The sequence below is a fragment of the Mandrillus leucophaeus genome, unplaced genomic scaffold (genome assembly GCF_000951045.1).
Source record: "Mandrillus leucophaeus isolate KB7577 unplaced genomic scaffold, Mleu.le_1.0 Scaffold294, whole genome shotgun sequence".
In the NCBI taxonomy this organism is placed as follows: Eukaryota; Metazoa; Chordata; class Mammalia; order Primates; family Cercopithecidae; genus Mandrillus; species Mandrillus leucophaeus.
This window is the reverse complement of record NW_012103076.1, coordinates 4,549,582-4,563,800: the sequence shown is the minus strand read 5'-3', so window position 1 is coordinate 4,563,800 and position 14,219 is coordinate 4,549,582. Positions and strand designations below refer to the sequence as shown.

The window sequence follows — 14,219 nt, the reverse complement described above, 5'->3', positions numbered from 1 at the left end:
CCCTTTCCAGGGGAGTGAATTGTTCTGTCTTGCTGGTGTTCCAGGCACCACTGGCATATGAAAAAACTCCTGTAGCTAGCTTGGTGTCTGCTCAGATCGCTGCCCAGTTTTGTGCTTGAAACCCAGGGCCCTGGTGGTGTAGGCACCCGAGGGAATCTCCTGGTCGGTGGGTTGTGAAGACCGTTGGATAAGCGTAGTGTCTGCGCCAGATAGCACTATCCCTCATGGCACAGTCCCTCAGGGCTTACCTTTGCTAGTGGGCGGAGTTCCCCAACCCCTTGTGCTTCTGGGTGAGGTAATGCACCATCCTGCGTCTGCTCGCCATGCGTGGGGTGTACCTACTGTCTAACCAGTCCAATGAGATGAACCAGGTACCTCAGTTCGAAATGCAGAAATCCCCCACCTTCTCTGTTGGTCTCACTGGAGCTGCAGACCAGAGCTGTTTCTGTTTGGCCATCTTGCCTGGAGATTTCTTAATATTTTCTATATACAATGATGTCATCAGCACATAAAAATTTTACTTTTTCTTGGTCTGTAGGCATTCTATTTTCTTGTGTTATTGTGCTGGCTATGATATCCAGTCAATAATGAACAGAGGGAGATAGTAATAGCTGACATTTTTGCCTTATTCCTGAAGTGCAAAGGTAGGGAGGGACAAATTTTTGTTTTACTCTCAGACATATGTTAACTGTAGGATTTTTTATTTTTAAAGATTCTTTTTATTAGATTGAGGTAGTTTCTTCTGTTTCTAGGTTGTTGAGTTTTTATTGTAAATAGATTGAAGTTTGACAACTGCCTTTTCTGCTATTATAGATGAGCATATGAGATTTTTCCTTTATTCTGTTAACATAGTGAAATACATAAATTAATTTTCAACTGTTAAACAAATCTTGCCTTCCTGGAGTAAACGTTAGACATATTATCTTTTTATATATCTGGATTCATCTTGTGAATTGTTTTTTAGAATTTTTTTCAGCTATATTTATCAGATAGATTGGATTATAATTTTTGTTTTTCATAATACCCTAGTCAAATTTTGGTATCAAGGTATGGCTGCATTATAAAATGAGTATGTATGAACTAAAAGTGATAACCAGTAAGTATTAGAAAGTTAACTTTTTTTTCTTGGTTACCAACTTAAGCATGTAAATAATCAAATATCTGATCAGCTTTAAGTACTATGTATCATACTACCTCTTATTCTTTGTTTCTTGAAAAATGAGTTTTATTCTTAGAGTTTTTTTTTCTTTTTGAGATGGAGTCTTGCTCTGTCACCCAGGCTGGAGTGCAGTGGTGCGATGTCGGCTCACTGCAAGCTCCGCTTCCTGGTTTCATGCCATTCTCCTGCCTCAGCCTCCCGAGTAGCTGGGATTACAGGTGCCCACCACCATGCCCAGCTATTTTTTAGCAGAGACGGGGTTTCACCGTGTTAGCCAGGATGATCTCGATCTCATGACCTCGTGATCCGCCCACCTCAGCCTCCCAGAGTGCTGGGATTACGGGCGTGAGCCACCGCACCTGACCCTATTCTTAGAGTGTTTAAAACAGTATGTACTTTGATCAGTTTTCTTTATATCTAATCTTTTTCCTGTATTTACATTTATTTTTGTTATTTCCATTTTTAATATCGAATCTACCGTATTCATTGTATAGAAATTTATGTATTTCACTTTTCATCCAAAAATTCTTATTTCACTTAGAGTTTTTAACTACTTAAACTTTACTTAAAAGGAAAGAAGAAGGTCATTCGTTAGTAGGAATAAAATATATAATTCCATTTATTAAACAGCGTATTCACAGTTGTGTACCCATCACCACAATCAGTTTTAGTACGTTTTCATCACACCAAAATGAAACCCTATATACATTAGCACTCACTGCGCACTTCCCACCAATCCTTCCTAGCCCCAGACTGCCACCGCTCTGATTTCTTTCTCGGTGAATTTGCCCGTTCTAGATATCTCACGTAAATGGAATCATACATGTGATCTTTTAAAACTAGTTTTTAAAACTCAGCATAGTGATTTCAAGGTTTATTCACATGGTAGGTAGCATGTATTACTACCTAATTTCTCTTTGTTGCTGAATAGCATTCCATTGTATAGACAATGACACATTTTGGTTATCTATTCATCCATTGATAGATGTCAGGTTGTCATACTTTTATTGTGGATAATACTGCTATGAACATATATGTACAAGTTTTTATGTGGACATATGTTTTCATTTCTCTTGAGTATCTACCTAGGAGTAGAATTGCTGGGTTGTATGGTAACTCTGTGTTTAACTTTTTGAAGAACTGCCAGACTTAAAGCGATTGTGCCATTTTACATCCCTACTAGCACTGTACAAGGGTTTTCGTTTTTCTGCAGCTTCGTCAACATTTGTTATTATCTGTCTTTTTTTTAATTATAGTTATCCTAGTAGGTACGAAGTGGTATCTAATTGTGGGTTTGATTTGGATTTACCTAATGGCTAATGATGTTGAACATATTTTTATGTGCTTGTTGGCCATTTGTGTTTCTCCTTTGAAGAAGTGTCTGTTTATATCCTTTTCAATGGGATTTTTTTATTGTTGAGTTTTTCAGGCTTAATCTATTTCATACACCAGTCCCTTCAAGATATATGCCTTTGTTTTCTTCTAGAGTATATAGTTTTAGCTCTTACATTTTGGTCTTTGATTAATTTTGAGTTAATTTTTGTATATAGTGTGATGTAGGGGTCCAGCTTTATTCCTTTGCATATAGATATCAAGTTACCTCAGCATTTTTTTTGAAAGGTTATTATTTTTTCTTCAATTTTCTTGGTACCTTCATTGAAAATCAGTTTACTAGAAATATGAAGGTTTATTTTGGGTCTCTCAGTTCTGTTCCACTGATCCATATGTTAAGTCTTCATGCCAGTACCACACTGTTTTGATTACTGTAGTTTGCAGTAAGTTTTGAAATTGGGAATTGCAAATCTTTTGTGTTCTCCCTTCTTCAAGAGTGTTTTGGATATTATGTGTCCCTTTCATTTCCGTATGAATTTTGGGATCACTTTCTGCAGAGAAGCCAATTGAGATTTTTACACTTAATCTGTACATCAACTTTGAGACTGCTCTTTTAACAATATTGTCTTCCAATAATGAATGTGGTTTTTATTTAATTAGGTCTTAATTTGTTTCAAGTGTTTAGCTACTCTCAGGTATGATTTTTGTTCTTTTGAACTTTATTCTTGATGAAATTGTAAATGGAATTGTTTCCCTAATTTCATTTTGGGGTTATTCTCTGCTAGAATATGAATATACATTTTTCTGGGATCCTGTAACATTGCCAAACTCCCTCGTTAGTTCTAATAGTTTTTTTAGTGAGTTTCCTCAATTTTTCTATGCACAATCACATCATATGAAATAGTGATGGTTTTATGTCTTCCTTTGGAATCTGGATGTCTTTCCTTTTTCCCCCTAATGTAATTGTTAAGAATTGTTCATTATTGTCTTTAATATTTTTACTATCACTGTAGCATTGTATTGAATTGAAACAATAATGGCAGGTATCCTTATTTTGTTCCTGAACATGGAGGAAAGCATTCAGTCTTTCACTATTAAGGTAACGTTACATGTGGGTTATTTCATAGATGGCTTTTATCAGGTTGAGGAGATTCCCTTCTCTTCCTCTTTATTGAGTTTTTTAAAATTATAAATTGATCCTGGATTTTTTTCAAATGCTTTTCTGCATCTATTTAAATGATCATGTGATTTTTGTCTTTTATTCTATTGATATTGTATATTACATTAATTGGCTTTTGGATATTAAAACTACTTTGCATTCTTGGGATAAATCCTAATTTGTAATCATGTAGAATTATTTTTATCTACCTAGATTCTGTTTGCTAGTATTTTGTTAAGGATTTTTGTGTCTGTATTCATAAGAGATGTTGGTTTGTAGTTCATAGAGCCCTTTTAGACATGTATTGCTGTATCTTTGATGCCTGAAAGCACTTACGTTACTTTAGGCAGTACATTTTAAATAACAGCCCAACATTAAAATTTGTAAAGAGGAAGTTAAATTGATTTCATTGAAATATTTCTTTGTAATGAGAGATCCCTTCTTTATCAATGCAATTATTTTTGCTTGAAAACAATTTAATTTTTTTTCTATTTGTTAGGCATACTCTGAAATCTGTTCCTTCCTTTTCCAAATCTTACCCACTAAGTTGATCATTATAATTCACAAAATACAACCAACATACCCAGCTCCCAAATGGTAGAATTTAAATAGGGAAGAAACTTCTGTTTGACTATTAGGTGAGCTAGAATTCTCTTTGAGATAGGTTTGCTGACTTGATGTTGTCTTTCACATTCGTTTAAAAGTACCAATTTCTGGAGTATTTGGAAGAATATCAGGAGTGTGCAAAGTCATAAAATAAATCCCTTTCTAAAACATTAGTTTTATTAAAAAATTTAGAATAGGTGAGTATGGGGAAACTTTTTATATTAAAATAGAATAGTTTTATGGAAAGGAATACAAAATATGCATTAATGTTTAAGGTAAAGCGTAAGACTTCAGATAAATTCAGTACTTTGGCCTGATTTTCAGCCCAACCACTCAGTTCTCCTACCTGTTAGATAAGAGTACATTTTCTGGAAGTTTTTGAGAACTACTCTGAGGTATTACCAACAATGATGATTTCTTTATGACCAGGTTATTGCCCTTCTTGTAGATAATTAACAAATCAACACTACATCTCCTTCTGTCTGGAAGGAGATGTATTTTATCCTATTAGTCAAATAGTTCACTTTTATATATTTAGATTTTCATTGTGTTAAGTAGCTTTTTGCTGTACAGTAGTCATCCCTTATTTGCAGGAGATATATTCCAAGACCCCCTGAAACTCTGTATATATTATGCTTTTTCCTATATGCACATACCGATGATAAAATTTAATTTCTAAATTAGGCATAGTAAGAGATTAACATCAGTAACTACTAATAAATAGAATGAATGTAACAATGTACTGTAATGAAAGTAAAATAAGGGTTACTTGAACACTAGCACTGTGATATACCTCAGCAGTCAGTCTGATAACCCATATGGCTACTCACAGGCAGGAATCGTACACAGTGTGGATATGCTGAACAAAAGGATGATTCATGTTCCAGGTGGGACATAAGTGGGCTGGCTCAAGATTTCATCATGCTACTACGAAGGGTGCACAGTTTAAAACTTAAGAATTATTTGTTTCTGCTATTTGCCATTTAATGTTTTTGGACCACTGTTGACATCAGGTAACAGAAACCACAGAAAGTGAAACTATGGAGAAGTGAGGACTAACTATTATACTTTAAAATGTGATACAGAATTAGGTCTTTTTATTTTACTTTGTGGTCTGAGAATACTTAGATGAAAAATATGACCATGATACCAAATATTTTCTTGTTACATATACTTCATTGGAAATACTGTTGAACATAAGACGACAGATTTCATAATGAATATCAAATCTTGAGGTTGCTTTATTGGCAGGTCTTCTACATTGAAAATCTATATTAATATACTAGCTCATATTAAGTATGCTAATGGACCACAAAGAAGCCATGCATATCTTTAGCTAGGCCTATCGAAAAAATGTTGCTCTTTTTTGTTAATACAGCTTGTTAATTTTATAGCCTTCTAGGGCTTAATAATTGCTACAGGGTAGTCAAATCATAGCAGCATAACAGAAAAGATTAAAAAGAAAAAGCCCTGCTTAATAACATAGCAACAAATATTTCAAATATACCCCAGAAACTAAATTTAGAAAAGAATGATTTTATCTGGATAGAATACATTTTGGGAAGAGCTCATCACAGACTCTGACATTAGGGAATTTCTGACCTGGCTGGACTCTAGAGATAATCTGTGCATTTAGATTAATGTTAAGGTAAACCTGCGATCTGCTTTTCTGTTACTGTTTTTTATGACCTTGGAGCATTGTTTGTTGAAGAAACAAATCTTTGGGACATTCTTCATATCTCTAATGGCTTTTATGAATGGGATTGAAACTACAGAAAGCCATTTTTTAGATCCCTTTTGGAAACTCTATACTGAACAAAATTATTGTGATTACTTTTTCCTTTAGTAGGTGTTCACTAAATACTTTTAAATAAATAAATGAAAATAAATGTTGTGATATCTACTTACAGATTTTCCTCTTTTATCATGTCTTCAAGATTTTACCAGTCTAAACTGGGAGGGATTTTGTTACATATTTTCTTACCTTGACAGTATTTATTCTTTGCTCACAATACAGATTGGGTATCGCTAATACAAAAATTGGAAATCTGAAATGCTTCAAAATTTGAAATTTTCTTGGCACTGGCGTGATGCTAAAAGTGGAAAATTTCACACCACACCTTATGTGACAGGTCACAGTCAAAACACAGACATACAGCACACAGTTTATTTAGTGTACCTTCACAAGGGAAAAAAGACCCTCCCAGAACCCCTGTAGCTGTGATAGAGCGTTTTTGAGCATCCACAGATTCTCCTGCGCCATCAATCCTACAGAGGCATCTGAGCAGGCTGGGCATGCCAACAGCAGGCCCCTCACAGTGTCCCACATGGGAACAAGACCTCCTTGCATTACTCACTGTTTGTTTGCTTATTCTATGCTCTGTGATTTAAAGATACTGTTTAAAATGTTTAAAAAAAAAGAAAAAAAAAAAAAAAAGTCCTGCATCATACCCATCGGGTAATGTCGATATTCCCAAATTGGAAACTATTTCAAATCTGAAACACTTCTGGTCCCAAGCATTTTAGATAAGGGCCACTCAACCTGTATACAGCATCACTCATTTCTTTGTTTTATGCATCGTCCTACAGATTCATCACTTTGTTTTGCATTTCTGTAGTCTCATGCCAAATTTCACGTCTTTATACTTTTTAATATTTCTCTAATCTACTTACTACTCTGTCATGCTATCAGCATAGCTTTTGCCTAAACCATAGTATTATATGTCTTGTTCCGTGACCAAATGTTTGGTAACTTTTTCCTTCTTTACAAATGGTTTCCATATTTATAAAGGATACACACACATACAGACAGTCAAATATTTATAATATAGTGAAAGAAGTTCTGGAACTTAAGTGGGAAAGGATTTTTAAAATTGTCTAGTCTAGCCTTTTTTCTTTCTTAGTGAGATCAGTAACGCCCAGAGAGATAAGCAGACTTTGTCAAAGTTACTTTGAAAGATGTTATTGCAAGTGGGCTTCAGAGTAATAACAGGAAAAGGGAAGGCATTGTAAAGAGATGGGAACAAAGGAAGCAGGATAACCTGCTAACAGAGTATAAAGTCTCTTCGTGTGTATATATTTGTTTAGTTGTCTGAATTCTTTGTAAATATATCAGTCTTTGATATTACCCTCTTTGAAAAAAGGGCCTGGGTCCCATTCATGGGCCTAGTGGTATGCTAAACTTAAGTAATATATAGGCCAGGGAAAATGACTTGAATGCTATGATAAGTAAGAAGAAATAAACTTATTTATTGAGCACTACTATGTGCCATGTGCTTTCACACAAATTATTTCAAAGACAAGATACAATCAACTCTTGAACATTCATGATTCTAGTTTTCAGTTATCCGGTTGATTGCAGTATCTCTACCAGAGGGCAGGCAAGAAGGAAAACCTATGGGATTCATGTTACACAGAAGTTGCTCTAGTAGAGTCGGGTTCTGGGCACAAGTAAATTTAGTAGCTCAAAGAAAAGGTTTAGATTCCCTGTGGGCTTCACTTACACCTATTCCTGTTATCTTATAGGATATGTGCATTCTATGAGCTTTGGAGAAATAAGTACCAGTAACAGAAATTTGGGGTTAATGTCTCTGCACACAGAATAGAATGAAAATTAGGGGCCAGGCGCGGTGGCTCAAGCCTGTAATCCCAGCACTTTGGGAGGCCGAGACGGGCGGATCACGAGGTCAGGAGATCAACACCATCCTGGCTAACACGGTGAAACCCGGTCTCTACTAAAAATACACAAAAAAACTAGCCGGGCGAGGGGGCGGGCGCCTGTATTCCCAGCTACTCGGGAGGCTGAGGCAGGAGAATGGTGTAAACCCGGGAGGCGGAGCTTGCAGTGAGCTGAGATCCGGCCACTGCACTCCAGCCTGGGCCACAGAGTGAGACTCCGTCTCAAAAAAAAAAAAAAAAAGAAAGAAAATTAGGCTTGTCCCAATACATAAGTCAGTGAATTGCAAATAAAGTGTTGGTGTTGTTCATGTTTGTTTGTTTTTAGATTTTTGTTTTTTCTGTCTGTGCTCTTGTCAGAAATCATCCCTTTCTGGTTTGATTAAGTTGGAATCGTTTTCAGAGTTAAATATTTTCTTAGTTAATGTTTCTAACTTTATAATTTTTTTTGGACTAAGAATAACATGTACTGCAAACTTTCCTTTACGTTACTGTCATCTTTTTATTTAATCATACAATTTATATGCTACTAAAGAATGCAGGGTATTGGTACCAGGAAAAAGTAAAATTGCCCATGTATATTTAGTAAAATATTTAAAGTACATATTTTGTTTATTTTATTAATAGGATTTAAACAAACGTATACAAAATGTAAATCAAAATCAATTGATTGTACCTGTTTTGGTAACAAAAAAAATGAAACCCATGTTTTAAAAATTGGAATATATTTCTGTCCTGGATTATAATTTGGCACCTGTGTCCTTTGTAGGACTTCCCATATTTAAGATGTCTCTGATGATTGAGAACATTTTTAATGTAAAAGTTACATGCGTCTTTTATTACAAAGGTGAAAAAGATTGCCTTATGAGAGATTAAGTTTTTAAAAAAGCAACAACAAAAACAGAACAGAGTGTTCCTGAAGAATTCTTCATACCTTTGGAAGAAGTCTAGTTTTTGTAAACTGCAGCTATAGGCACATATTTAATTTTATTCTGATAGATGTTAAAATTTTTTTCTATTATTTCAGAGTAAGTGAGGAAAAGGAAGTGACGGAGGAAAGACTGAAAGCTGAGCAGGAGTCATTTGAGAAGAAGATCAGGCAGTTGGAAGAACAGAATGAACTGATCATCAAAGAAAGGGAAGATATCCTTTTGAAAGTCTTCTTTTTTAAAGTGCAGGAAGTTTGACTATTTCATGAAGACAATGTAAACTCCAGAGAAATAATTGTTCTAATTTGTAACAGGGAGTAAATCTGCATGTGCTGCTGATTCTAGGCAATCAGAACGACACTTAACAGTATGTGCTGTAGCTTCCTTTGTGCCTGATAAGGCCCTCCAGCTGTTTTGCTGCTGCTGTTATATTGCTAAGCACATACTTGTCAACTAAAAAGGACAATAAGAAATTTGGTCATTTAAATATAGTGTTGGAACTTTATTAAATTCTGTTCCTCTGCTGTAATTGAGCTGGAACCTCCTTGTGTTTGGTATTCTTTCTAGTTAAAGCTTTGACAGTCCTAGGAATTCTCTGAAATCATAAAAATTAAAAAAAATTCTTTTTACTGTAAAGATGTTGTAATTGATAAGTGTCTATATGGCAACATAAAGCTGCCAAATCCTTCTTATGGAGCAGAAAACTATTGGGTTTAGACCTAGAGGGGTGTGTGTGTGTGTGTGCGCGCGCGCGCGCGTATAGCATTATTTGTAAGAAAATAAAGTAAAAACATATTTTAGGGATGTGTTAAAATAAGCTATTTCTGAAATTTCTTTTGAATAGGTAGAATTACTTATCTTTGGGTATTGTATGCAGCAATACTCATGTAGAAGAGAAGTCCCTAAAGTTAGAGTGATGGAGCTGTCAGCTAAACTAGTGTATGAATGCTTGAAACAATTATTTTTATTGGCAGTATCATCATTAACTTGATTGTTAATAATTGTTTCAAAGATTCTGCAAATGTCAAAAATGGTCAGGTACTGACAGTAAGTATGCCTTTGTGAATACCAGAGAAGTGGAAGCATAAAGATAAATTATAATAATTAGCTTGAAAAACACAAGACTGTAGCTACAAAAACAGAGTCCTGAACTTTTATTTTCCAATCAGTGGAAGTTCATGATAGAAAAATAATATTATCAGAATTCTCAGAATTGATTTGCTGAGTTATAACATTAAGAAGGCTTGTTGGCCCCACAATTCTAGATCAGTGCTTTTTCAGTTATTATTTTTTTCTACATCTCTAGCATTTGGATAATCATCTCCCACCTTCTCTTTTTTTTTTTTTTTTTTTTTTTGCCCACTTTGACTTCATTACCATTGGTTGTTGACCCTCAAGGTAGATGGTCTTTTGTGTTTTTCTTCCTGCTACTTTTTTCTCCAGATTTAAAGGAATGCTGTTTAGTCAGAATTCATAACAAAGTGCTCAGCCAGTTTTATTTACTCTTCTATTTCTCATGAGGAGTAGTACTCCAGGTCCTAGCCTTTTCTAGAAATGGTAGGTTAGGAATGCTTTCATTTGCAAAAAAAAATTCAATTTACAAGCTCCTTTGTTTCTCACATAATAAGAACTCTGGAGATCATGGAAGATTCAGTGGTTTAACATTTTCAGTGCTGGCATCTTTACAGTTCTCTCAGGTTTTTTTAATGGTTGCTCAGATTCTAGGCATTACATTTCCATTAAGGCGGGCAGAAAAGGGGAAGAGGTCCTGGTAATTATGACTCCCTCTCCCTCCTTTAAAAAACATAAAAACTTTATGAGAGCACTCCCTACTCCCCACCCAGTAGTCTTTTATATGATATTTATAAAGGTCCTGCATTTTGTGATGTGGCCATGGTAGGCTGCAAAGGAGGCTAAGAAAGTGAGCATTTAACTTGTCCAACTTAGGTAGTAGAAGGCAGCACTGGTAGCAGCGGTAAGGGGAATACAATTCACTCTTTGTATGGAGAGGAGGTGGTGATACTTTAACCTTCCTGGGACAAAAAATCTGTAGCATACAGTGGAATTGGGATGAGTTGGGGAAGGGTGAGAGAGGTTGGTAGTAGACAGTTTAGAAAACCTGGCCACAGTTAGAGTGGGCCCTTGTTTGGTAAAATACTTTAGAAAATTTTGTGGTTATCTGGAAAAGTAGAACCTAACTCAAGTAGACTGTTATATTTAGCACTTTCTGGGGCAGGATTAATTCTATTCAGTGCTAAACCAGTCTGTACTTTGCATGGCTGTGAATGGTTTCTTTTGTCAGGCTAAATGTTATGATACCTGGGTGATTGTAGTGACACTATTTTTCATGTTTTCCTCATGATTTAACTCGGGGTGAACATACTACTACCGTGGGCCACATCCAATAGGGTGCCAGCTAATTCCAGCCGTACCCATTGCGTTATGTATTGTCCGAGGCTGCTTTTGTGCAATAACAGCAGAGTAATTGCAGCAAATACCCTATGCCTTTCCTAACCTAAAATATTTATTATTTGACTGTACAGTAAAGGTTTGCTGGTTCATGATTTATCTTACAAGCTAAGAAAAGAAAGGAAAAGATATGTGAGTAAACTCAAAGACTTTTAGTCATGTGGCATAGTCAGACTTATTTTACATATAGTAAAATAAGCATTTCTTTATTATCGTGAATAAGAATTGGAGTAAATGTTATACCATTGTCAAAAATTAAAATTTTTTAGTTGGTCTAACTGGTTTAAGTTTTTTTTTTAAGCACTAAAATACGGGTAGTATTTATAAAACTTTGTTATCAAAGAAGGAAGAAAGGAAGACATGATTTTTTAAAAATGATATTTATGGTTTTTATTCTGAGTAGATCGCTCAGGTGCAAATCTCCTTTACCAGAATAAACCTGTCAAAGGTTAATATAGATGATTTTACAGTACATAAACCTCTATAAAACTTAGAAACATAAAACAAGGTTATTATTTAAAATAATATAATTTTAACTACGGATACATTTACCTATCATACATGAATGATTCAGACTCTTAATGTATACATGAAATCAGATAATTTCAGATCATTTTAAAGTCTGTTTCTGTGTGAGAAAATATATCCATTAATTCTGGTTTTTGGCATTTTAAAGATGTATTATACCAACATTTATGGGATTTTTGTTTTAAAAGTTTGAGTAACTTGATTTATTGATCAACTGTATAAACACAGACCAGTGCCTTAGTAAAAAGGAAAAGATATTTTACGTGTGTGCATCAGGATCAGCCTGTTGAAGGGTTTGTTCTTGTAGAAAATTGTGCATTTATTATTAAAACATAAAAAGTCTTAGTAACATTCAGTCTTTAAGCAAAGAAAGTTTATGTCTGGAGAACTTAACCATATAAATGAGTGTGCCATTTACAAAGCCAAGCAGTCTGATGAACTTAGTAGGTTTTTGCCTGGCTGGATGAGTATGAAAAGAAAGATAAATCTGAAACTTAAAGAGAAATATGTATAATCACAATAATTCTGAAACGTGTTAGCATGTAATAGTGTAAGACACAGAGGATGTAGCCATTATAAAATTTGATTAATATTTAAGCTAATTGTATTTCTAGAACATATGACTCAGATCAGTGGTGAGCAGTGGTATTAAAGCTTATATTAGAAAAGTATTAAAGTCTAATGTTTGCTGACTTCACTGTTTTAACTGGCATAGCAAAGGAAAGTGACAGCAAAGAAAGCACAGTGGGATTTAGAGTCATAATCCCATTTTAGCACTGACTAGCTATCTGATCCCTTGGGAAAGTTACTCAACTTCTCTGAGTCTTTCATCTATAATATGTAGATAACTAACATGCCTTTTTTGCAGGCCTATTGGAATTTGGTAGATCCTTTACATTATATGTGTAAAGGACCTAGTCTAAGTAGCCACTGAATAAAAAATAGCAATTCTCATTTTTACTATTATTAATACGGAGCAGGGATGAGATGACTAGCCCACGTTTCTCATTTCTGTGCCTTTCTTCATTGGGATTTTGTTGATTTTCATTACATTATGCAAGGGTTGGGCTGCTTAGTAGCCCAGTAGAAGAAGAATGTTTTGTCTTCTGCTTTATCTTCTGATCTCTCTGGAAGGAAAAACCTCTATGTACCACTAGCACCTGTTGAGTGCTCACTGGGAGGAAACCAAGTTTTAGTTTCCTCTCCCAGAAATCAAACTCAGTTGTGTTGTTTTTTATTTTTGTTTCTGTTACTTCTCTGACTAGGACTTAGTAAACTGAAGGGCTTTAGAGGTGCTTGTAGCTCACATCCTTGAGCCCATTTCATGGGTCGTCATTTTAGAAACTGCTCTTCAAAGAAAGAATTTTAAGGGAACTAGTTTTTTTTTTTTCTTTCTTTCTTTCTTTCTTTCTTTCTTTCTTTCTTTCTTTCTTTCTTTCAAGCAAAATCACCTTTATTTGCATATGGTATGAAACTTAATTTGGCATATCCAAATCAATGATACTATCTATGTAAAAGTAATAACCAGTCAGAAGATTAAAATGGCAGAAAAAGAAGTTTTAAATGTCCACAAAAAAATATGGCTGGGCGCCGTGGCTCACTCTTGTAATCCCAGCACTTTGGGAGGCCAAGGCAGGCAGATCACCTGAGATCAGGAGTTCGAGACCAGCCTGGCCAACGTGGTGAAACCCTGTCTCTACTAAAAATACAAAAATTTGCCGGGCAAGGTGGTGCCTGCCTGTGGTCCCAGCTACTTGGGAGGCTGAGGCATGAGAATTGCTTGAACCTGGGAGGCAGAGGTTGCAGAGAGCTGAGATTGTGCCACTGAATTCCAGCATAGGTGACAAAGTGAGGCTCCATCTCAGTAATAAAATAAACCTAACAGTAATGTACAAAACCTTTAGGAGGAACATTTCAAAGACTCCTGAAAGACAAAAGCAGAGTTGAATGAATGGAAAGACAGCCCTTGTTGTTCATTTGGATGACTCAACAAAAAATGATGTCAGATATTCTCCTAATTCATATATGTGTAATGTGATTTTCCAAAAATATATATATATGAAGAAGACTTTTTCTGGAGCTAGACATGTTGGCTATGAAATCCATGTAGAGAAATATGCAAAATTAACTAATCAGCCTCTTACAAAGAAGAGCCAAGAAGGAAGTGATTAGCTCTCTATCAAAACATGGTACATGAATAAACAACCAGACTACTAAAGAAGAATAGAAAGTTTAAATTCAATTACATACGCAAATTAAGAATATAATTGAGATAGCATTTCACAACTGTGACAGCAGGATGAACTTTGTAATAAATAGTATTGTGACAACTGGAGAGTCATTTGGAAAGAGATAAAATTGG

The 14,219-nt window shown here is 35.1% G+C and overlaps 1 protein-coding gene across 3 annotated transcripts in view; it reads left to right on the top strand.

Moving 5' to 3' along the window:
• KIAA1328 (KIAA1328 ortholog) overlaps window positions 1–14,219 on the top strand; it is a 396,284-nt gene that overhangs the window by 51,139 nt on the left and 330,926 nt on the right. For all 3 annotated transcript variants that reach the window (XM_011986135.1, XM_011986134.1, XM_011986133.1), the window contains one exon: window positions 8,959–9,074. In XM_011986135.1, coding sequence (XP_011841525.1) covers window positions 8,959–9,074 — 116 coding nt within the window. The remainder of the gene's footprint in view (window positions 1–8,958; window positions 9,075–14,219) is intronic.